The sequence below is a fragment of the Parasteatoda tepidariorum genome, chromosome 6 (assembly GCF_982258835.1).
Source record: "Parasteatoda tepidariorum strain Cologne lab strain chromosome 6, Ptep-v5.0, whole genome shotgun sequence".
In the NCBI taxonomy this organism is placed as follows: Eukaryota; Metazoa; Arthropoda; class Arachnida; order Araneae; family Theridiidae; genus Parasteatoda; species Parasteatoda tepidariorum.
Window position 1 is genome coordinate 82,822,913 of NC_141760.1, and position 25,264 is coordinate 82,848,176.

Here is a 25,264-nt window from a genome sequence, read left to right on the forward strand (position 1 = left end):
GGCTAGATGAATGGGCCGTAGATCCCTTTGCCTTCCCCCCTTCCCTGCACACTACAACTTAAATATAAAAACAAGCGTGCAGATGAACAACAGGATGGGTCTATCAGGGCAGATTTCAGCAAAATGATCGATTTACTTAATACTCATTATCATAAACTTGATTTTTCAGTGTCGAACATCAGGTGTTCTTATCACTTATCAGTCACATAGTGGTCGAGTGCAATCCTTTTCGGCACTGTCAAAAAATGAGAAATCACCGATTCGAAAGGATAGGCCAGACAAAAAATTTCTGATGCTGGAAATTAAATCATTAAGTCAAGTTGATTAACAACAGGGAAAGTGATTAATTATAGGGGACTTATGAAAGAAGGTATAAATAAAGTGACCTGTTTCTTTGTGGTTACTTCTTCTTCCATATCTATTTTGTTTTGTTAGCAACCCATTGTTTTTACGAAATGCGTTTTCTCAGTGTCCTGGTGCCCTTGATGGTTTTGGATTGCGTCCTTGCTGAGTTCGTCAAAGATGATTTGCAAAATGTAGGAAATGATTTGAGGTTAGGAAAGTTTCTTAAGTTAGGTCTCCCAGATGATTCGTATAAAGAGGACTTTTTCAACAGAAAAGTAAGATTCTTAAAATGTATCATAATCTTTTTTTCATCTTTATAGAAAAGACAAAGCCAGAAAGTGGGGAAATAAGGAACACATAGTAAAGTAAAAAGCATGCAAAATCTGCATAGCAATTATTGTTCTAATTTGAAACTTAGTCTTCATCGATATTTTTAGTCTTTATAGATATTTGTAGAAAATATTGGAAAAATTTCTACTTAGCCGAAAGCAATACAAAAAGATGGTGTCTGTTTGCAAAAAGCCGGATTAATCAATTGATCTACAACGTATTCATTCAGATGAATAATAGAATATTCCTTTTGAACGTAAACTTACTATTCTTTTTTTTTTTTAAATACAACCACTTTTTACGTCACTGCAGCGTGAAAATTAGAGCACTATTGGATAGAGATTTTAAATTTGTACGTTTTTGGCAACAAATTTTTTTTTCTAATGGCAATAAATAACAATTAAAGTAAAGATAATTCTTTAAAAAGAAAATTAAAAAAAACTTATTTGCACTAAAAAGCATCCCCACGTGATTATCAATTCTTTAATAAGCATATAAAGGTTTGAATTGTTAATTTGGCGTGGTGGGGGAAATTATCGTAATTTAAATTAATAAAAAATTGATCAAACACACAGCATAAATTTTGCTACCTCAGGGAATGTTTTAATTTGAAATAGATTATTATTATTATTATTTTTTTGGTTAAAAAGTTTCTTTTTGCATTTATAAAGAATAACATTATGTATTCGAATTTGAAATGTGTAGATATTGTTTACAAAGGGAATAAAGAAGTTCCGGCTATTAATCTTATCCTTTAAAAAGTTTCACACATAAATTATTAATTCCATTCCTGGGGAGTGTCAAAAAGTATCCTCATCAAATGTGCTAATACTTAAAAGATTTATGAATTTTTTTTAACTCGTTGGATTTATGGAATGTTAAGATTTTAATCATTGCATTTTTTTTTCTTCTCCTTTCTAGGATCATAATATTGCAAAAACCGAAAACGAAAGCGAAGAAGATTTAGGTGAGATACATTTATTTATTTACACTGAGTTTAAAATCTTGATTTATATTGATCATTAAACTAATACCTAAAATACAAATCATATGTAATTACCTAAATCTGAATCTATTTAATAATATTACTCTTTCCTGTATTTACTCATTTGTGCTTAAGCGTCGTCATTTCAGAACAAGTTCTCATTTTTTTCTCAAATAATAAATAGTGGTTGTAAATATTAAGTAAAATTAGATGCATAATATATTATCGAGTATGTATATAGACGTATAGTAGATTATATTCGCCACAGGCCACACGGCGACAAGAAATCAGTCGCCCAGTTTTTTCGTCAAAAATTCTCCACGTGTGCATTATCTTATTTTTTTTTTAATAACTATAGATTTATTATGAATATTTTTATAGTATTCCGAAAATTTCTTTATTTCATTTCTGTTTTTTAAAATACCACGCCTCCTTTTTTTCTTAATTATTTTCCTGGCTTCCTAATTTGTATGTAATTATTTCCTTTGTTATGGTCGTATAGTATGTTATAATCTAATGCCTGACTGGGTTTGAATATCTATTACCTAAATTTGTTTATAGGTTAATATTAAGGGAAGATTTATTACAATGTTATTTTATAATAAATCTCTCCTTATTAGTGAATTATTATAGAAAGAGAATTATTATAAATTTTTTATAGTATTCTGAAAATGATTTTATTTCATTTTCGTTTCTTAAGATTTTTCTTCCTTTTAGAAATGAGTCTTTTATCGTTTATATCACGTTTTGAGAAATTCTTCAAAAGTTATAATTTAGTTATATTATATCAACAGTTTTTTTTTAATCCTTTAAAATATTATACTTTTTGAGAAAGTGGTCACATGTCTTGAAAAGTTACAATCGCTGCATTTCTTGTTTCATTATTAACTCTCTTATAGTAGTAACTTGATTTCAATATTAACTAACTTAGACGTGTTCAAAATTAAGATGACTTTCACATTTCGCCGATAACTCCAGAACTATCAATTTAAATGAAACTAGACATTAAGATATGAGGTAATACCCACAAAATCATATTTCAACAGTACAGTAATTTTAAATCGAATCGATTAAAAATTTAGGAAGCTATATCGCGTTACTTTGTTTTAAAAAGCTATATTTAGATTTTCAAAAAATTATCAAATGAAAAAAGAGAGCTGAATTTCAGTATTTTACATATTCTAAAACATAAAATCGTTCGGAAAAGTCTTCTTTTATGAGACATCATGCTGCAAAGGGGCGCGAAAACTGCATTTGTCTCCGGGTTCTGTGAACCCTACCTACGCTTCTGGTTATCATTAGATATTTTTGGAATCTTCGCAAAATATTAATTAAAAAACCATGTACGCAAATTAATATTTAAATAATTATTAAAGACGCGATGTTGTTTGTATGTACTGTGTTTGTATTGTATAACAAAATGTTAATGAATCTCAATATTGATTGATCAGAGATTGAAGACGTTTGTCTTTTTGTTCGCTATCTTCTAAAATTTTGTTTTTATGACACATAATATGCATGCTTTATAAACTTCAAATTGTTAGAAATATTAAAAAAAAATGTATAATATATATATTATGTACCAAGATAAGCTCGCTATAATTTTTTTGAGAAACACAGATTTTAATAAAAACTTTGAATTATTTTCAGGGTTCAATGATATGTTTACAATTTGTGTTCGATTGTGACAAAAATAATTTTTGTTTTTTTACAGGTCTTCCATTGACTCCTGACGACTTTACTGCTGGACAGATCTTAAAAGGTTTTATAATTTCTGTTCTTTTACAGATAAAATTTAAAATTAGTGGAATTAATTTTTATTTCTGCAATTTATATGATAAAATTTTCAGATGGCTTCTGAATACTTTGAAATTTTATTTCTCATTTTCGAAAAAAAAAAACCACAAAATTTTCGCACTTTGGCAATTTTTTTTTTTTTAAATACCAATAGTTTTTGATAATTACAAATGTTTTGAAACTATATATAACGAGATTGTTTTTGTGCTGTGATTGTGTTTGTTTGCTGTGATTGTTTTTGTCAATTTTACTAAATTTTTTTTGTTGCTTTTTTTCGAGACCATTTTTTCTCTATTAGAATTATATTATAATTGTTTATTTGCTTTCAGCCGGAAACTTTAAAGTCTGCTTTTTTTCCAGCTTTTCTTAAATTTGTTTCTTTTTTCTATTAGTAAAAAAATCTGAAAATAGAAATTCAGATTAAAAATACAAGGAATCTTTTGCAATCGAGTAACTTGCACGTTCTAACTAAATAGAGCGTTTAAATCTACGCTGTGAAAAAAAAAATTTATGGCCAAAATTATCAGGATATGGTACAATTAACTGTGTTTCTGCCTTTATGGCAATGCCAAAAAGCCCGCTAATTTTTACCGAATAGGTTTTGATAAAATTAGCGTTCCATAATGCGAAAATGTGGTAATTTTATCATGATACCTTAAAGCATGGCATAAAAATAATTCATTCGGTCAACTTTTACTTCTCAGTCTTGTATTTTTACTAAATACAGTAGGGGTGCACAACCTTTTTCAGTGACGGGCCACATGCACAGCAGATTGACCAATCAAGGGCCGCATGCCAAAGTGTTTAGACCGACATATTGAAAGCAATTGTTGGTGGTGATTGTTATATAAACATCATTGTTTTTATAACACTAAATTCTTTTTGTCGGTTAACCTTGTAATCTCTTTGCAGAAAATACAATACTTTAAAACGTTTAAAATTAGAAAATGCAAAACTGATTACTTAAGAAGGAAAACAGAATTCGAAAATCAGAATCAATCTATCGGAAAAAATTTAGATAAATTGAAATAATTAAAAAACTATGGAGAAATTTAAATTTTTTTTATCACATTACAAAATACAAAAGTTCATTTAAACATAAATTTTAACGTTAATTTTTTTTCATAGAATTAAATTTCAAATAAATAAATATTCTAGTCATTAATATAAATTCAAGTTAAATACTTTGATTTAAATAAAGTTTATAGGGTTAAAAATGATTAAAACTAAAACTTAACCCCTTAAGTGGAAAATAAGACTTAGCATTTATTAGAGAATGTACTTTATCTTTCAGACATTTTTATTTTAAATTAATAATAAGAGGCTAAGAGAGGGAAGAAAAAGAAAGAAGAAAACACATTAAGTTTTAAGGAACTATATTCCTTAATAATAAAAAACTATTAAGATACTTGTTTACAACTTTTTATGACGAATATATTTTTAACATGACACTTACTATTTACAATTAATACACAATCAATTAACAATCAATAAAATTTACATTACTTTTCGAAACTTATCTTGATTAAATTTTTTATACAGTTAAAATTTAATGATATACAAATCATTTCCCAGCATATAATCATAAATGATATAAAATGCTCCAAGAAGATAGAAAATGGTTTAAAAAATTTCTTATATTAAATTTGAATATTGTGATAATTTTATATACTTGATCATGTGATATTTTTTGAGCCATTAAATGAAAATGTAATGATTGTATTTAAAGACTACTCTGTAATTTTGAACAGGCCAAATTCATTCTGGAAAACAGTCTTTCCACAAAAGCTGTTGTTGTGGGTAGTATTAAGCTTAGAGCAAATAACATAATCAGTTTTGGAATTTGTCCTAGATGGTGTTCTTCCTTTCTGGGTTTTTAAATCGCGGAAATACAAATAGCGATGCGTTATTTTTTAATTGCTTGAATAAGAATTGCTATGTGTAATTTTTTAATTGCTTGAATACGAATTGCCATGTATGATTTTTAAATTGCGTAAATAATAAACTCGATGCTTGCTTTTCAAATCGCGTGAATACGAATCGTGTGGCTTTTTAATTGCAAAGGACTACTCACAACACTTGATTTTTAAAATGCATGAATATGTTTCGCGATATATGGTTTTTAAAACGCGTGCGAGAAAAGTAGCAACGGATGATATTTTAAACGCCAGAACACGAATCGCGATATGTGATTTTAAATCCCGTAAATACGAAACGCGATGGATTATTTTTAAATTTCGTTAATGTTAATACGAAATGCGATGCGCAATTTTCAGATAGCGTAAATACAAATTACGATGTATGACTTTTAAATTACATGTGACAACAAAAAGAATAGGTTCGATGTGTGTTGTTAAACTTGCACGTGTTCATGGGACTAAAGAATTATGCCGTTTTTTGAATTATTTATTTATTTATTTATTTATTTTTTTGCAAAACGGACCGCGTTTAAACGCATCTCGGTTTTTTTTCCTGGGAAGGTGTTGATTTGGCTAAGATACGTAATTACTTTTTAAGTTACGAAAAAAAATTAAAGCTGAATCGAATTTCACGAGTTGTAATATTGTGTGAAAATATCAGGTATATTCTAAATCACAAATAAAAATGCAGCAATAACGGGAAAGAAGAAAAAACACTTTCGAAAAACCTCTTAAAAAATTCGTGTTAAAATCGGTACAACGCAAATGATAATATCGGCACAAACAGAGCACGTAAAAAATAATTATTTTAATGCGCAATTCAAAACTCGCTTGCTGTCAAAGTATTAAAAATATCATAATCTTTTTAAATCACGGGGAAAACGTAATAACTACTAAAACAATAACCAAAATACTTTAATATTTTAGATGAAATTGGAGTAAATAAAGTCCATCAAAATTTTATGTAATTTAAATGCGAGATTTGAAATTAAAATGTCGCAATAGCGTATAAAAAATATCGGTACTTTCAAAACCTTGTAGAAATGTGTAGCAATAATTTCTAAAATAACGATTGTAAAATAATTTGATTTGCGATAAAATCGTTACAAATAAGCCATGTCAAAAAATGGTTATCTAAACTCGCGATTCGTAATAATATCATGCTAAAATATCGAAGTTTTAAAAACCGGACGGAAATGTGCAGCAATAACTGTTGAAGAAAGGATCTAAAGTCATTTAGATTTTCCATGAAGTTTGCACAAATAAAGCGTTTCATAACTTTCAAAAATCGCTGTTTCAGAAACTACTTGAAAATGGGTAGCAATAACTACCGAAAAGTCATTGGAATCGGCACGTACGAAAAGCGTCAAAAGTGGTAATTAAAATTCGTAAATCGTAATAATGATGTATTAAAAATATTGGGATTTTTAAAACTATGCTGAAATCCGTAGCGTTAAACATCGAAAAACTACGTTGATTGAGATTGGGTGCGTCAAAAACTTAAAACTGTAAATTTAAATTACCGAATTTTTTTTATTATTTTTCAAAAACAAATATTTAATTTTTTTTTCATTTTGTTCAGATTGCGGCCGCGGGCCGCAGGTTGAGCACCCCTAAAATACAGTAATAAGAACTATAATATTGTAAATCAGAATTTTCGGCAAGCTGCTACAATGTGAACGGAAAAATTAATAAATTATTGGTTATAAACCATACTACCATATATTTCGGTTTTATGAACCATAATTATGTTGTTTGTTTTTTTTTCCGATTTTTTTCATTACCAGAAATGCTATTAATATACAGTTCGGTAATTTTACCAGAATTTTTCTCTCCGTCTATATAAGAGCTATATCACTGTTAACTAATCAGGAATTAGTCATATTTACATCGCTCTCGGTATTAAAGTCAAAAAGAATTTTAATGTCAATTTCAATTATGATTCCTTTCTGGATATCAATAGAGTTGCAATCGCAATACAAGTTTCCTACAAGCAGAATTTATTCTCAAATATAATTTATTGCCAATCAAAATTTCGACAAATTTTTGAGTGTGCTTAAAAATGTAAACTAAAGCTTTGCATCTGAGGACTACTAGTTAAAGTTGTTTCCTAAATTTGCAAATAAAAAAAAATTGACCCTCTAATCATCAATCGCAATTCCGACCCCTTTCCAAAAAAAAAAACTTATGAATTAATTTTGCAATAAAGCTGCAATCACAACCGTAAAGCCACACTATGTCTTTAGAAAGTGATGCTCCTCCTTTTTATCGTTGTCGTTATAGGCATGACGAAAATAAAATTGTTTTATTTTTTATTTAACTATATTAGAAAAATGCTGTTTTTAAAATTTTTGCTTTATTTCATTATTTTTTAAATACTGGTGGATACTCATTGGATAAAGCGCTCGCCTTCCAATAAAGTGAGTCGGGTTCGAATCCCAGCGATGATTGTTCGGTACGAATTCTGCTACCGGCTCTCATCGACTGCAGTGCTGACGTTAAATATCCTCAGTGGTTAAATATCCTCTAATTGTGGGACGTTTTCGTGTATTTCGTGTTTATTTCCCCTCCATGTAACGCTACTGCGGGATTAGTTCCATCAAAAAGTCCTCCTCGATGGCAAATATCTGTCAATGCTTGATTCACTAGTTCCCTTGTCTTCTGAATTGGGTTCAAAATTGCAAGGTTACAGAGTCGAAAACTCAGATTCGGGTCGGCTGTCCGACGTCAGTTATGAAATGAAAAATAAAATACTGAAACGATATTTGAAAACATAAAATAAATGTTACTAACATATAAAAGAATAAATATATAAAGCATATATATCAAATGGATTTTGCGTGTAATTTATTGAGCGTTTAAAGAATTGAAAGCCTTTTCCTATTTTTAAATGCTACAAAATTGATGTAAAACAATGAGCTAAGTTATATACATTTCAACATTTCTTAATTATACAGATAGACATGCTTCTTAAATTAAAGTGGTTCGGGCGAAATCAATAATTTTTTTTCTATTTCTTCAGCTGTAGACTCTCTTCTCTAACCTATTAATTGTGAAAAAAACTTTCCTCTCCCTTGTCCAGTGGGGGGGGGGGGCTAAGGACGGCAAATTATGTATTTTCTCTATTTTCCTTAGAGGGGATATATTTCTGCACCATCTCCACACCTGCAGATCACATAATTTAGATTTCAGTGATAAGATTATAGTCCGCGTCTGCACGTGTGGTTTCAAAGGTCTGAAAATCAACACCAAAGGGCTACTAGTAGTCATATTTATGTATCCTGTGGGTTGCGGTAATTCAACCGTAGTGTCCGATGTCATCAGAAAAACTCCACCCAAATCCGAATTTCAAGGAAAGTGGTGTATGCATTTAAGCCACTATGTTTTTCGCGACTTTGTCAGCTATGGTAAAAAGTGATTCTAATGATTGCGTATATGTAAAAGAAAACCATTCACTTAAAGCAAATATTATAGGAAATGATCAAATAGTATGATGATCTTCAAATTATCTCGGAATAATTACAATTTTAGAACGAAATGAACCTGACTGCGGAACTTTTGATTTACATTTTTTTTAAAATTATGTATATAAAAGAAAAAAGTGTGTCTAAGAGAGATAATGCATAGAACCAGAACGCTTAACTTTTTGTGCATCAGCATGATGATGTTGCACAAGGCTAACATACCGCAATCAAGCAATATTCTCCTGTACTACCCCCTCCGCAGTGGCGGATCCAGCGGCCCCCCTAAAAAAAACAATTTGAAAAATCAAATAAAAATAATAATTTTTTTCGTAGTTTGCAAATGAAATAAAATATTTTAAAAATTATTTAAGGGGGCATATACACCTAGATAGGTCGGAAAAATCAATTCCCCCCCCCCATCTAATTATGTTCTTGACTGTTTCAAGAATCATAATCCAAAAGATTAAAACGAAATTCATCATAGTTTCATTGTAAACATTAATAATGCTGAAGAGCTCCAAGCGTCATTCATTGACATATTTGCCAACGTTTCTAAAAAACGCATTACATTTATTATTTAAGGATTTTGAATACTTGAATTATTTATGTATTGTTCATTATGAAAAAATAAATGAAAAGACTAGCATTAAAAACCTAAGTTTTTTTTTTTTTTCAAAAAAATTTTTTTTTTATAAAAAATATTAATTGTGTGTGTGTGTGTGGGGGGAAGGTCTGAGTCTATGACCCCAAAGGAAAAATTTCTGGATCCGCTCCTGCCCCTCCGGGGGGCGTAATAAACTTATCACCACATTATTTACATAATTACATAATTACTTATATTAGCACATTTGACACGAATTAGCACTAATATAATTACTTACATTAGCACATTTGGCACTAATTAGCACTGATATAATTACTTATATTAGCACATTTGGCACTAACTAGCACTAATATAATTACTTATATTAGCACATTTGGCACTAATTAGCACTGATATAATTACTTATATTAGTGATTACAAAACAATGCTAGTAGAGGCGGTGGTTAATTAAGCAAGCATCACTGATACGGTATTTATATAAAATAAAAAAATTTCGATATATTTTTTCCGTGATTCTCAGAATGCCGAGTAAAAAAAAATTATATTATCTAAGTTTTATTACTATTTATAATTTTTTTAGATGAAGATTTCGCCCCCAAATTAAATTCTGATCCAATCCATACATCCGGGCATTTCGAAGGAGACATCAAGGATCCTAAACTCATACAAGTGAGAGTTACAGTTATTATTCTATTGACTTTTTTAGCCTTTATTAATTAAAATAGCTTTTCTTCATTATTTCTTCGTTTTCTTTTAAGGGTCGAAATGCTATTCGGGACAATCGGATGAAATGGCCCCGGGGTGAAATTCCTTACATTATTTCTGGTGTATTTGGTAAGTGAAATAAGTTTGGTACTAAACCTTTGCCTCACTTCACAGATTTCTTTTAAAGAATCTCGTCAGTTTTTAGTACAGACAATTCAAAACTTAACTTTTCTGGTAATAAAAAGTTTGGGTAATTTTCGTAATTACCAAACTGTTATTTAATTAAATAAAAGTTTTGTTAATTTTCGATTGTCCGGGAGCAGGTAAAATCAACTATATAATTTTTTAACTTTCTCCTATTTTATTAAAAAATTTTTTGTGAATATCCATTTTTTTTGTTGAAAACATCCATTTTGTTTAGTGTTTAAAAAAAGAAAAAAAAATAGTAAAGAAAAGTGGGTGGAGGTCTACATTTTATCGGTTACTTTACACTTACGCCCGGCTATCCGAAAAGTACAAAAAAATGTTAAGTTCTCTAAAAGCTTCATACTATAAACTATTTTGCAACACACATTCGAATCCCAGGGGGTTGCTGATTAAGAATTCTGCTCCTGACTTGCACCAACCACTGTGCTGACATAAAAATATCTTAAGTGGTAGAGGGATCCTGGGTTAGAATCCCCTTGTCGCCGGGCTTGCCGTTGAAGGTTTTCGTGGTTTTCCTCTTCATGTAACTCAAATGCGGGTTAGTTCCAACAAAAAATCTCACACGAAGGCTAGTTTGCCCTAGGGCTTGATCCAGGTATTCATTTGTCTTCTGGGTAGGCTCAAAGTTACAGAGTTGAACAGTGATTGTCATAAACTCGGAATTGTCAGTTTGTTCAAAGCGGGTTATTAAGTAAGATAAAGACTTAAGAGCAAAATTTTGATAAACAATTAAAATTTGAATGTCCTCTTAAAAATTGTAGACCTTAATTTTCGAAAATGTAATTAAAAAACACTTGATTAAAAAAAAAAAAACGCAGACACAGATTCATAGTGTAGACTTAGTAAAATAAAACTTCAAAATCAATTCAATATTGAAACAATAATGAAGATCAAACTCATAGGGTAAAAATTCGAATCTAGAATGAATAAACAAAACGAATTTTACGGTTTCAAAAAAATTTTAATATTATTACTTTTTTTTCAGAATTTAATTTTCATGTCATATTCCCCCTAAGAAAGTTAGGCGCCCTACTGATCTTTACGTCATTTTTTTTTATTTTATTTAAGTACCTTATATTTGAAACATTAACGAACTAAACACTATTTTAATGTTCACCCTCACTTGTATTTTTACGTTTTAATCATGGCTGGAATTTAAATAGTTGAAATGAAATAATGCGTGTCTTATTCGAGACTTTTATTTGTTTCAAAACAGGCCCAAAGGAACGAAGCATAATAGCCAGAGCTATCGACGAATACCACAGGCAAACATGCATTCGCTTTCTTCCCCGAACCAATGAAGAAGATTTTGTTCTTATTACAAGAAAACAAGGGTAAGGTCTTATTTTGTGAGATATTTATTAATTTATGCAAAACAGAAAATTTCACGAGAAATTTAATCGAAGTAAACATTAAAGTTATATTTAATTAAAAATGTATCATAATTCACAACATAGAGTAGTGTCATATTCAAGAAGCTACGGGAATAATTACTTTTTTTTAAAAAAATTTTTTTGGGGTATATTTTTACATTTAAATTGTATTTATTATGTTAGGATTAATATATCCTCTTAACAAACAAATATGTTACAGCAGTGTTTCCCAAACTTATGACGTTTGTGTACCATTTCTAAATTTTTCATAACGCTGTGTACCACTAATAAAAAAAAATTAATGTATTTTTTACTGTAGAAAAATTGCACTAAAGTTAAAAATCACATCTGGTTGTTGACACCACTAATTATAAACTGTTAACTCTGCAAAAATAGCCAATAGAGAAATACGTAATCGTAAATTTTCATGGCTAGCTTTGTTTTAAAATTTTTGTTTTTGAAATTTTCGTTTGTTGCAAGATATTTCGCATAAGGACGCGTACCCCCGCTAAACTGTTCCCTTACTCCTGGGGGTACGCGTACAACACTTTGGGAAACACTGTGTTACAGAAAAGAACGATATTTATTTCACTGTAATTTAAGTACATAAAAATGTTCGACGGCAAAAAATATATAATTTGTATACAACAAAAAAAAAAACAATTCCTATATTTATTTCTTCTTCACACATGAAACGATTTTTAAGTGGCTGAGATAGTTGGCTCATTAAAATTAATTGTGCTGAGTATTAGAATTATGAATCTATTACAATGCTAAAAATAATAATCACAAATCGAGCATAACTATGCTTTAGTAATTAATTTATGGATTAAATACATTGATTTTATTTAGCAAAGTTTTGGAATTAAAGTTCTAGTTACACCAAATGCAAATACATGGGGCCGGAATAGCGTGATTGGTAGGGCACTGGGCTCATGTGCAAGAGGTCGTGGGTTCAATCCCTGCCGGTCGAAGAGTCCCATTGTAGTAAATGGTGACTGATGCACGTTAAATCTGTCGAATCACAAACTCCTCCATGTTCCCATAACAAATCATACCTCTGGGGGTACTGATCCAGTAGTTTCCTTGTCTTCTGGATTGGTTCAAAGTTACAAGGCTACGGAGTTGAACAATAGCCTTAAACCCAGAATTTTGTCGGCTGTTCAAGGACGGTTATAAGAAAAAAAATGCAAATACACCAGTTTTTAAATACGTATTCGAAATGTATTTCTATATAAACTATTTAACCCTTTGACGCAGAATTTTCATTAAATTTATTTTTCATACTTTTTTCATTATTTTGAATTAATTCAGGTCAAAGTAATTAAACCAATTTTATATTTAACATTTTAATACTTTAATAAAATCTTCTTAACATGATTTATTTCCTAACAATAATTTTTCTAATTTGCACTTTTATGCATTTTCTGGGATTGAAGCGAAACAATTATCCATCATTGAAGTTTCTTTAATTTACTAACTAAATTAATTATTGATAAACAATTGAATATGAATGAGAAAAAATTTCAAACTACTATTTTGTGATTTTAAATTTTTGTACAAATATAATTCCGATAATTTAACAGAAATATTTAGTAACTAGTAGTACTTAGTCTTTTGTCACTCAGAAATACCAAAGTATATTTTTGCTTGTAATTAGAACGTCAGGAAAAAAAAATTTAAAATTTCCAATTTTATTTTTCTAATATTCTACATGTACGAAGAAAAAGGGTTAAAAAAAAAAGGACCATCTTGAATAATTTTTGATCTAATTATCGGATCTTTAAGTTCTAGGACTAAATCTTAATGATTTGAGGGGGTGACTACAAATATACTGATTAATAAGTGCAGACGATGTTTTAAGTTACGAAATCAGACACAAAAACGTACTTTTTTCTGAAAAAACATACCTTTCTTCGACGGATGCGGATTTCTGACTCCTAATTATTGGGGATATCTGGGTTCTTGATAGTTTGATCAGGAGAGTGGTTCAAAATTTAGACCCCCTAATTGTTAATTTTATTACTTGCGCATTTCGCTGTATCGAAGCGAATTGAAAAAGTTTTGCACACAATTATAAAGTTTGTTTTTCCAGAGCTAATTTCGTGGAAATTTTTTTTTTTATTTTTGGAATTGTAAGATCTATAATTTTTTACATTATTTTGAGGAATGTAATTTTACGTGGCAAAAAGAAAAAATTTCAGTGGAATAGGTCGAGTAGGTCCAGAGAAATAGAATTTCAAAAAAGTCAGATATTTTAAAATGCGAATTCTCAGGAACTATTCGACCGATTTTGCTCGAACTTTGTATCTTGCTAAATAAAATTACATTCCTTAAAATTATGAAAAAAATTGTCTGCCTTGCATTCCAAAATTGTTTGGATCATTATTAAATAAAATAATAAATATTTACTAAAATTTATTTTTGGCATTGAATTATTTTTGGATAAGCGAATTTTATAATTGTGTGCAAAAATGTTAACAGGTAGTCAACTTAAACAGTTGTAGAGATATAGCGAAATACGTAGAAAGTAAAATTAACAAAGGGGTCCAAACTTTAGGGCGCTTTCCTGGCCAAACTATCGGGACCCTATTTTCCAGATTGCGGCTACCCCCTAAATGTTAGGGGTCAGAAATCCGGATCCGTCGGAAGAAAAGGTAGTCGGGAGCAGTGGCATGCCAGCCGGGGGGGCAGAAGGGGCAGTCGCCCCCTCTGAAATTTTAGTGAGGGGGCAAACAATATATTTCGCCCCTCCTGAAATTTAAACATTCGAGAAAATAAAATCAAGTTAAATTCCGAGTAAAAAATAGTCAAAAAATAAAATTTTAGAAAAAAGTAACTTTTTAGTTGAACTTCGTAGCTATTTTCCAAGTAAAAAACCTAATTTTCCTCTAAAATTAAAGTAAGAGGTTATAATAAATATGAAGGCAAGAAATAAATTTAGGTAAAATTGGTAATTTTAGGAAAAAACAATTTTTTTTTTTTTTCAATTTTGAAGCTATTTTTCAAATAGAAAACCTTATTGTCTTCTGAAATTTAATAAAAGAGCCTATATTGCGTTTCGCCCCTTCTGAAATTTAGACATTCACAAAAATAAAGTCAATTTAAATTAGTAAACTAAAAGGAAGAAAAAAACTTTTTTAAACTTTGAAGCGATTTTCTAAGAGAAAAACTTTATTTAATTCTGAAATTTAAATGAAGGGTGTGTAATGTACTTCGCCCCTCTTGAAATTTTGCCATTCGTGATAATAATGTCAAGTTAAATTGATAATTTTAGAAAAAAATAACCATTTCTTTTTCAACTTTAAGGTTATTTTCGAAATCAAAAATTACTTATTTTACTGTGAATTTAAATTGAGGGGGCGAATAACGTGCTTCGCCCCTTCTGAAATTTAGCCATTCTTGAAAACATAGTTAAGTTCAATTGGTAATTTCAGAAGACGAAAAAGAACTTTTTCTCAACTTTGAAGTTTTTATAAAAAAAATGTAAGAAAAAAAACACTATTTTCTTTTGAAATTCAATTGAGGGGGCGAATAGTGTGCTTCGCCCCTTCTAAAATTAAGCCATTCGTGAAAATAAAATTAAGTTGGTAATTTGGAAGAAAAAAAAAAAACATTTTTTTTTTGTCTTAAATTTAATTGAAGAGGCGAATAGTGGACTTAGCCCTTTATAAAATTTAGATATTCGTGAGAATGAAGTCAAGTTCAATTGGTAACTTTAGAAAAAAAGATCCATTTCTTTTTCTACTTCAAAGCTATTTTCGAAATTAAAAACTTTATTTTACTGTGAATTGAAATTGAGGGGGCGAATAATGTGCTTCACCCCTTCTGAAATTTTGCCATTCGTGAAAATAAAGTTAAGTTAAATTGGCAATTTTAGAAAGAAAAAAAAGAACCCTTTTTCAACTTTAGTTTTTTTTTTAAAGCACTATTTTCTTCTGAAGTTTAATTGAGTGATATTTAGACATTAGACCCCTTTTGATATTTAGACATTCATGAGAATGAAGTCAAGTTAAATTGATAACTTTAGGAAAAAAGCACTATTTTTTCCCCTTTAAAGTTATTTTCTAAGTAAAATACTTTATTTACCTCTGAAATTCAATTGAAGGGTGAAAAATGTTCCTCGCCCCTTCTGAAATTTAGCCATTCGTGAAAATAATGTCAAGTTAAATTGATAACTTTAGAAAAAAAGCCCTATTTTTTTTTTCTACTTTAAAGTTATTTTCGAAATCAAAAACTTTATTTTACTGGGAATTTAAATTAAGGGAGCGAAAAATGTGCTTCGCCCCTTCTGAAATTTAGCCTTTCGTGAAAATAAAGTTAAATTCGTAATTTTAGAAAAACAAAATTTCAACTTTAAAGTTTTTTTTAAAAAAAATTTTTTTCCTCTGAAATTTAATTGAGGGGGCGAATAGTGTTCTTAGCCACTTCTGAAATTCGGAAATTCGTGAGAATGAAGTCAAGTTAAATTGGTAACTTTTGAAAAAAAGTACTGTTTTTTTTCTACTTTAAAGCTATTTTTGAAATTAAAACTTTTATTTTCCTCTGAAATTTGATTGAAAGGCGAATAATTTGCTTTACCCTTATTGAAATTTAAACATTCGTGAAAATAAAATTAAGTTAAATTGGTAATTTCAGAAAAAAAAAAACTGTCTAAAAAACTTTCTTAAGACAAAGACTTTTTTTTCACGTATAACTTTCTATATAATTAAGAGAAAATCTCATCCTAACTTCATCTCTTTTGCCCTTCCCTGGCGGAAAGAGTAATAAAATGCAACCTTCACTGATAAAAATTGGTTTCAAAGCCACCCCTGACTTTCAACAATTTCCTTTCCACCCACTTTGGCATATAATTCTGGTGGCCAAACCCCCCACAAAGACAGTTATTTGACTCCTCAAAAACAGCCACCTCATGTTACACACTTTGGTAAAAGTACTTTGCTTCTTAAATTTTCATTTTTATGGCCTTTTGCTCCTTTGACCTCTTTTTAAAATGTCAGATATCCACAGAAACATATCTTATTTGGATATCTCTTCGTAAATCGTCTCAAACAAGCAATTATCTAGATTTTCTGAGAAAACAGGTGTTTTAAGCTTTTAAGGGATCTAAACTGGGGAGGACTTGTTGTGATGAGACATTTCTTAGACTAACGTAAATAAACGCTCTCTGTTTAAAAAATTTTTTAGCTCTTTTAATTACATAATTTAAGTTATCAATTTCAAAAGAAAGCATATTTTTTTATTTTGTTTAATTGTTTTAAATTATTTGGTTGTTTTTTTGTTGTTGTTGTTGTTGTCGTTATTTTTTTTACATCAGTTTGATAAATTAAATAACAAGGAAACGTAAAATAGATATCGAAGGAGGTAAGCAAATGTTTTCATTTCATTAAATTATTTAATGCTTTAATAATTATGCATTTATGTACTATTTGAATTGTTTCAGATAGTTGTTCGTATATCAAATACATTTAAATAGTACATTAGTTCATGATTTTACCGCTTGTTGTTGGTGTATGGATTAGTTTATGTTACGAATTTAATTTTTTTTAATTGTTAAATAATATTTTGAATTCTTTTTACTTTTAAAAACTTTGTTTTTATTCGAAAATGAAATTCAACCTTATCAACCTTAAAAGTATATCAAATACATTTAAATAGTACATTAGTTCATGATTTTACCGCTTGTTGTTGGTGTATGGATTAGTTTATGTTACGAATTTAATTTTTTTTAATTGTTTAATAATATTTTGAATTCTTTTTACTTTTAAAAACTTTGTTTTTATTCGAAAATGAAATTCAACCTTTAATTTTTTTAAGAAAGTCCTAGTCAATAAAAAAATAATAAATAAAATACCTTGAAATAAAAAATTTGTTTTCGTATTTTCGATTATTCTTTCAACTTTTAGGAGGTACATTTTAATATCGGTTCCTTAAGATCATCAATGTCTTTATTTTATTGAAATTAATTTTCTTCTGCTCTTTTGGCACAAAAGTGATATTCATTGCAGATTAATATACTAAAAATAAATAAATAAAAATGACCGAAAAACTATTGATTCTAAAAACAGGAAAATAACACGATTGAGAATGCATCATATCAGCTCTGAAAGGTGTTTTTCTTTTTCCTTTTTCTAATTTTTTAAATTTACTATTTTATTTTTATCTTATATGATAACTATTATTATATTATGTATATCATATGATTACGTAGAGCAGAACTCTAACACCAAATCTGTTATACATTTACTCTCTCTCATGTGAAATAAACCAATTAAAAAAAAAACATTATACACCAACAATAATTTGTATAAATAAGGATAATTCGTTTAAATAATGATAATTTTTATTTTAATACAAACAAATTAACTACCATTTTTATTTTTAACAATGAAAATGTTGAAAAATTATTCTTTAAGAAAGGTTCATTATAAATTTTCATAATATTTTATTATTCTCAGTAATAAAAACTTTAATTAAACAAAAAACTTATTTTTAAGAATGGGGCAATATTGGAGGGTAAAACACATTCCGTAACATTGGAGGGTAAAAAATTATCCGCGTAATTTTTGTAGTCTTTTTTTTTTTTAATCATGATTTCATAGGATGCTAAAATTGTGTTAATTAACTTTGTGAAAGCTTTTTTCATGAATATTTCTTCTGAATTTAAAGTATTAATTTTCAAAAATTTTAATGCTGAAATTATAAATGCTGTTGATGGAGATTAAAAAATTAATGCGATCAATACTATTGTAATTCATCATTTCTTAAAAATGTGAATATTTCTCTTTATCAATTGAATATTTTTATTTTCCGTTTTAAACATGACAATTACGACTTAAATCCAGATAAATTAAACTGGAACAATATGAGAAAAATACTACACATAAAACTACTTAAATTTCATTTATTTTTCCGCATTTTGTGTTATATTATATGTTATATATGTATTATGTGTTATATATGTTATATATATGTTATTGTGTTATATTTTTGTTTATTTTATTTTTCTCTTTAAAAATCCGAAGCAAATAAAATTCATTGTCAAGACAAGCCATTAAAAAGAATTTTTTATTTAGGAAAAAAGCTGTATAACCTTTTTCTTTGGTATTATATCTGCTTTGGAATTTCAAATAAATAAATAGTTCCCTGTCATGATTGTTTACTCATAGATGACATCGCGAATATATATATTTGCATGCCTTTCTGATCAGAAGTTTCAATAGGCAAATTATTCAAAAAAGAATCTTCTTTAAAATATAGCCATATTTTTAGGTCCATGTACACACTGGAGTAACGTAACTTTATTTTTAGCTCGATGTTAATTATATAACTACTGAATATTTTTTTTATAGTGGCTTTTTAAAAGGAGAGCATATGTGATACATAAAACAGTAAAATTCCATCCAATTTCTATAAAACGTGTTGAAAATTTTTAATTTGAAATCAATAAGTAATTTCATTTTTTATAACTATATATTAAACAGATTCAAGAAGTTTTATGAAATTGACACTTCATGACTTGCATTATAATTAGCTTGTTGACTAGGGATACTTTATTTAAGACTTTTTATGATTACTTTATTTATTTAATTTTAAGTTATGAGCTTCCATTGCCCATAACTGATATATGCGCCAGTTTTATAAACTTAATTTATACAACAATACAGATATTTACTAAAATTGTCTGAAAAATTAAGATTGAAAATAATAATAATAAAGTAATAACTTAGTTAATTAAATTAGCTCCAACTGTTATTATTCTTTTTTTAATTTTACAATATCATTTAATCTAATACATCATATGGTAACCATATTATATATAGACAGAGCTATACTTTCTTCAAAGTTTACATTTTATATTAAATCCATTTTTTGATTTTATAAAACCTTCGAAATACAATTTTCAGTGTCTGACCTGTTAATTCCATCATACCTGTCTTTCTGTATACCGGATAATAATAATAATCTGAATCAAAATATTTTGGTTTTATTTGATGGCCTGTAGCCTTAATAGCTTTGTTTAAAAAAATTTTCTTTGATAGACAATATCAATGAAACTTTGGCGTTAAGATTGTTGTTGTTATAAGATTGTTGTTTCATCAATTAACATAAATAACGCACGTCGCATGTCGTTTTTATCATCAGTTCTCAAATTCATTTTATCCAATTTTAAAAGTTCTATAACTAATTTGTTTTTCGTTTAGTTTGCGTAACATAATAAAACTATAACCTATAGTTCAATTAAAAATGAACTTCAGAAATTTTTTTAGAATTTTGAAATTTATGTACAAAAAAAAAGTTATTTCTTATAAAATAATTTCAGAAAGCTAAAAATATGCAAAAATGAATATAGAAGTATGCACCAAAGAAAAAAATGGGATAATTTATTTTAAGATTTCGTCTGAAAGAGAAAAAAGAAGTCCCTGGGCAAAGTAGAAATTGGGAGCCATCACCGATTTTATAGTTAATACATTCAATGTCAATTTCTCTTCTACTAATCAATTTTCAGGATCTCTTAAAACGAAAATCTTCGCTTAGGTTCCAATTGTTGATGCGATTTCCTGACAATTTTGAGGAATCTCAACTAAAATTATTAATTGTAGCATTTAGAAGAAGCAAACACATATTCATCGTCGACATTGACACCCAAATCTTAAAAAAAAGTTTAAAACATTGCTCAATTTTATAAAGAATTATTAAAATAATTGAATATCCATTTAGTAGTAAATTATATTTAGGTTTTTTTGCATCACATTATTTTTACTAGAAAAGCGATAAAAACAAAGATAAAAGGAAGCTATTGTCTTTTCATATTCTAATTGGTCAGTTAAATGTGAAAATTTAAGGAACATGTACAGAAACGGCTAAACCGTGCAAACACAAATTATTATTTTGTTCAAATTTAGAAGTTATTTCGTTACTTGAGTGGTGAGGTTTAGCACTTTCTTGTAATATCTCGCATGCTCACGCACTTTTAATTTTTGATTCTGTGCAGTGCAGGTAATAATTATTTATGTACGTGAACTAGCAAGAGGCTAAAGTTTTCTATTTTGTAGCAAAATCAAACAATGTATTGAGCGTAAATAAATAAATAAACAAAGCGAGCACTCTTAGATCAAACAATCGCATTTTCATAGGACTCAATTCGGATAGTTCGGGAACCTGACTTTAAATATGCGAAATAATTAGTGTAAGGGTAGACGATTTTAAGAGTCAAGAAATTTCCCTCACGAAAACGTACTTGCTTTGAATAAACTTTTTCAATCAACGTATGCTGATTCTTGACCCTTAAAATAATGGGATAGCTGTAATCTGGAAGGAAAAAAAACAGTTCCGACAATTTAGTCAGAACCTTCTTATGTTTGCGATTTGAATATTTTTGTTATACACAGGGCTGACGATTCTAAGGTTGTTCAGTGATGGTCAGTAATCTTTTAATTTATTCCTTTTTTTTGTGCGTCATAGTTTAATGCATTTTTTGCAGGTATACCTGGCTCAGTAATTACGATTTTTGTCTGACATTATTTACTTCCTATATTTAGTCATCTATTATTGAAATGCTTTTTCCGAACATTTTAATTTTCAAACTTCGTAGTTTACTTTGATTATTTGTCAGTTATTTTTAAAAAAAAAATTTTTTTCGGATTTTTATTTTCTCTATAATAATTTCTATTCCTCTGTCCTTGTTATTTTTCAAACATTTTAAAGCTAAATGGGAATTTTTGTGATTAATTTTGTGACCAGTAACTCTTTATTCTCATTAATAAAATAATAAGTCTTAATAAAAACTATGTTATAATACAACAAATTTTTAATAAGTACAGCAAATTTTTCAGATTTAGTCTTTGTTTAGTTGTAATATTTTTTTTAGATTTCATTTTTATCGGATTTTTGCCTTTACGCTTATGTTAATGATATTTTTGTTAATTGCTTTTCTATATTTTGTTAGAACATTGTAAATTCTTTAAATATATTTCATTCAATTTATACTTGAAAATTTTTAAATATTTTAAAAGTATATAACATAATTTCCCAATATCATTTGGTTTTTCGAAAGATTCTTTTAAATTTCCATTAGTCTTTTTCGCTCAACAATTTTGTTTGGAATAGCTATAATTCAAAAAATAATATTGCATTGTTAAGTTAAAAAAGCACATAGCCTCTAATATACAATAAAATTTTTGGTTATAATTTTATAATGTGTTTAGATTATACTTCTGTAAATAAGAAACATATTTAAATATGGCGAGCTGGAAATTAATTCCTTCATTTGTTTTAATTCTTTCATCCCCAGTCCCTTATCAGGAAAACTTAATATGATAAAGTTAATTCTACTTCATTAAATTACTGCACATTTATATGTTTAAAATTGTATTTTTTTTTCTTTGTATACATTTTAAGCTTTACCTTGGAATTAATCAGAGAAATCAGAAGACTTGTTAAAATTCAAAGTCATTTTAAAATAATATTTAATTTTAGAAATCAATCTCTTTTACTCCTTCATTTATTTTAATGTTTTTATACCTTGTGCTTATCATTAAAATTATGATAAAGTTAATTTTCCATTTTTTTGTAAACTGAAAATTTATATTCATGATTAAATTCAAATCTATGCTAGAATCAAAATTTAAATAACAAGTTATTTTTAAATTCAATATGTTTTTGAGGAGCGAAAAACCATTCTATGTCATTATGATTAAAATGTATCGACAAAATGTATTGCTCAGCATTAACAAGTTTAAAGGAGTAAAATTACAAAATTCATTAATTAAATTTTTTACATTTTAATACACTTTTTTTCTTTTTAATTAGTTTCGGATTGATAAATCATTTTTTGTTAACTAAATTGGTGTGGATGTAATAGTTAAATCATCGTCGTCATAAACAACGGAAATAGTTTAGATAATTACAATTAGACAAATTACAATATTAAAATAATACAACTAACTTTAAAATATTAAATCAAGCAAAGCTTATGACTTTGCATTGACTCGCCCCCCCAGTCAAAAAAAAGTTGGCACGCCACTGGTCTGGAGAAAGAAAAGGTATGCGGAAGAAAAGGTATTAGGGGAGAGTTGGATAAAACGGGATACCATTATTGTTTTTATTTACTACGGAATATCTGTTAAGGAAAACCATACATTATTTTTTTTTGTAGTTACAACATTTATTGAAGCACGCAAAAAACATATTTTAAACTAATTTTAATGACTGTGAAATAGAAAAAAAAATTCCTTTCCAAACTCTTACCTATCCCGTTTTAGCATACCTGGGTTGGATAAAACGGGATAGGGTTTACAATGCTTAATTTTTTGCAAATATATAAATATAAAATAATAAATAATGCAAATATATAAATAATATTGTTTATATATAAAAAAGCTAAAGTCTTCATCACAACATCAATCATTACAACGTCAAATACATTACAATTAGTTCCAAAGAAAGATGTGAAATTCTAGAGTCGAAAATAAAATGCTTAATAATGAACGTTAATAAACAAATTTTGCATTACTATATAAAGAGACTAAATTTTTCAAAAATATATAAGCTAATATAAATAAGTTGTTTAAAAAGCCAAGGCCTACATTAATATATGGTTATTTTAAAATGTAATAATCCAACAAATAAATAGGTGGATAAAACGGGACATGAAAAACTCTATCCCGTTTTATCCAACTCACAAGTGTCCCGTTTTGTCCGACTCCGACACTTTTTGAAGCAAACATGGCTGCAGCCTAAATGTGAAAAGAAAATTAGATAGACTGCACATAAAAATATTGGTAAATAAATGGTTAATTAAATTTAATACTCACCGGAATTTTATTCCCTTATATGTAGGCAGTACAACGTAAAAAACAAGGCACGTAAATGTAGAAAATGGCAAAAAAATAGAGTAAAAAAGTTCTGAGACTTATAACTTTCTATCAAATAGTGATCTCGAGGCGGGACGCACCGAGAATGATATAATCACGGTCGAATAACACGTTTCTGTCGTTGTCCACTAGATAGCTGCAATAGTCTGGTCACTAGGCGACGTATCCCGTTTTGTCCGACTATCCCGTTTTATCCAACTCTCCCCTACATATTATTTAGAAAAAGGGCGTTTTTGTGTCTGATTTCGTAACTTAAAAAATATCGTCAGCACTTATTAATTAGCATATTTGAGGTCACCTCCTCGAGCCCTTAAGATTGAGTCCAATCATTATTAAATTATTCAGGGAGGTCCGTTTATTTTGGCCATGGAGGTCACCGGTGACCGACACTGAGTTTGTTCGTAGCTTCACGGGGGTCACCGGTGACCGGCGAAGCCAATAAGATTATTGGAAACACATAATTCGAGTAAATTTGTTATTTTTTTATATTATTATCGTTACTAAAATGGTTTGAAGAAATGAATGCAATATAGAACAGACAAAAACAGTTTTATTTATATGCACAGAGACGCCAACTTGCTCCGGACAAAGAATAAATATTTTCAAGTGGTATATTATTAATTGTGATTCGTCGTTTGATAAATTCAAGTTAGTAGATTTTTATCCACCCCTATTTCTAAACAATTCGTAGGCTACTATAATTCACCACTCTTTTTCAGATATGTCATGCTAAACCTTTTAAAAAACTAGCAAAATCTGTCTAATATTTGCAAATTTAGTTTTTTGTAGTTATTTACCGTTTGGGCAGACGGGCAAGCCATGCAAAATTATATAGCGCGGCGTTCAACGTGTTAAATTCATAGTAATGTAATCGTTTTTTAAAATAAAAGTGCTGTTCTATAATTTCCCTTTTGTTTTGTCAATGAAGTCAGTTTCGATACATAAACATCTCTGAACACCTATAATAAAAGAGTTTTTCTAGGTGTTTCTCAATGATTGGACGTGATGGCGGGAGACAGATGTTGTCGTTGGGTGAAGGTTGCATGTTCGTGGGCATCGTCATACATGAATTCATGCACGCAGTTGGATTTTGGCACGAACAGAGCCGAGCAGACAGAGATAACTACGTGCAAATTCTGTGGGAGAACATTCAACAAGGTAATTATAAAGGCTTAAACATTGAAGGGAACATCACATTTTATATTCCTTGCAAAAATAAAAAAGTAGTGGATATTTTGGGTACTTATTGATTATAGAGACGATGTAGTCAAGTTAAGCAACACGTAGGAACAACATCATATACTATTCACCAGCAGCCGATACTAAACATACGTAGGTGTATCAAATACGAGAATATGGCAATCATTAACGATATCAATATATTTCAAATACTATTATAATAATACTATCATTTTTGATAACCAATAATACGGTAATATTGAGATAATTAATTATATCAATATCTTGATCAGAACATATAGCATATCAAAAAATAATAAATCGCTCCTATTATACATAGAGATAACACTGCATATAGAGATAATAAATGTTTTTTTTTTCTGTGCAAGAGATTTATTAACAGAACTTAGATACTTACGTATTGTTGATTTCAAATCAGCAATCGGCTCTCCGACCTACATTTTTTTGTTTTATATGTCA

At 28.6% G+C, this 25,264-nt stretch overlaps 1 protein-coding gene across 4 annotated transcripts in view; it reads left to right on the forward strand.

Annotated features, from left to right (window-relative positions):
• Positions 1-243: 243 nt before the first annotated feature.
• LOC107444228 (hatching enzyme 1.2) overlaps positions 244-25,264 on the forward strand; it is a 29,706-nt gene continuing 4,685 nt past the window's right edge. For 3 of the 4 annotated variants that reach the window (XM_021145378.4, XM_021145379.4, XM_043041758.3), the window contains exons 1-7: positions 385-620; positions 1,597-1,642; positions 3,375-3,422; positions 10,025-10,113; positions 10,203-10,278; positions 11,573-11,690; positions 24,588-24,763. In XM_021145378.4, coding sequence (XP_021001037.1) covers positions 456-620; positions 1,597-1,642; positions 3,375-3,422; positions 10,025-10,113; positions 10,203-10,278; positions 11,573-11,690; positions 24,588-24,763 — 718 coding nt within the window. In that variant the 5' untranslated portion in view covers positions 385-455. The other variant, XM_043041757.3, reaches the window with a different exon arrangement.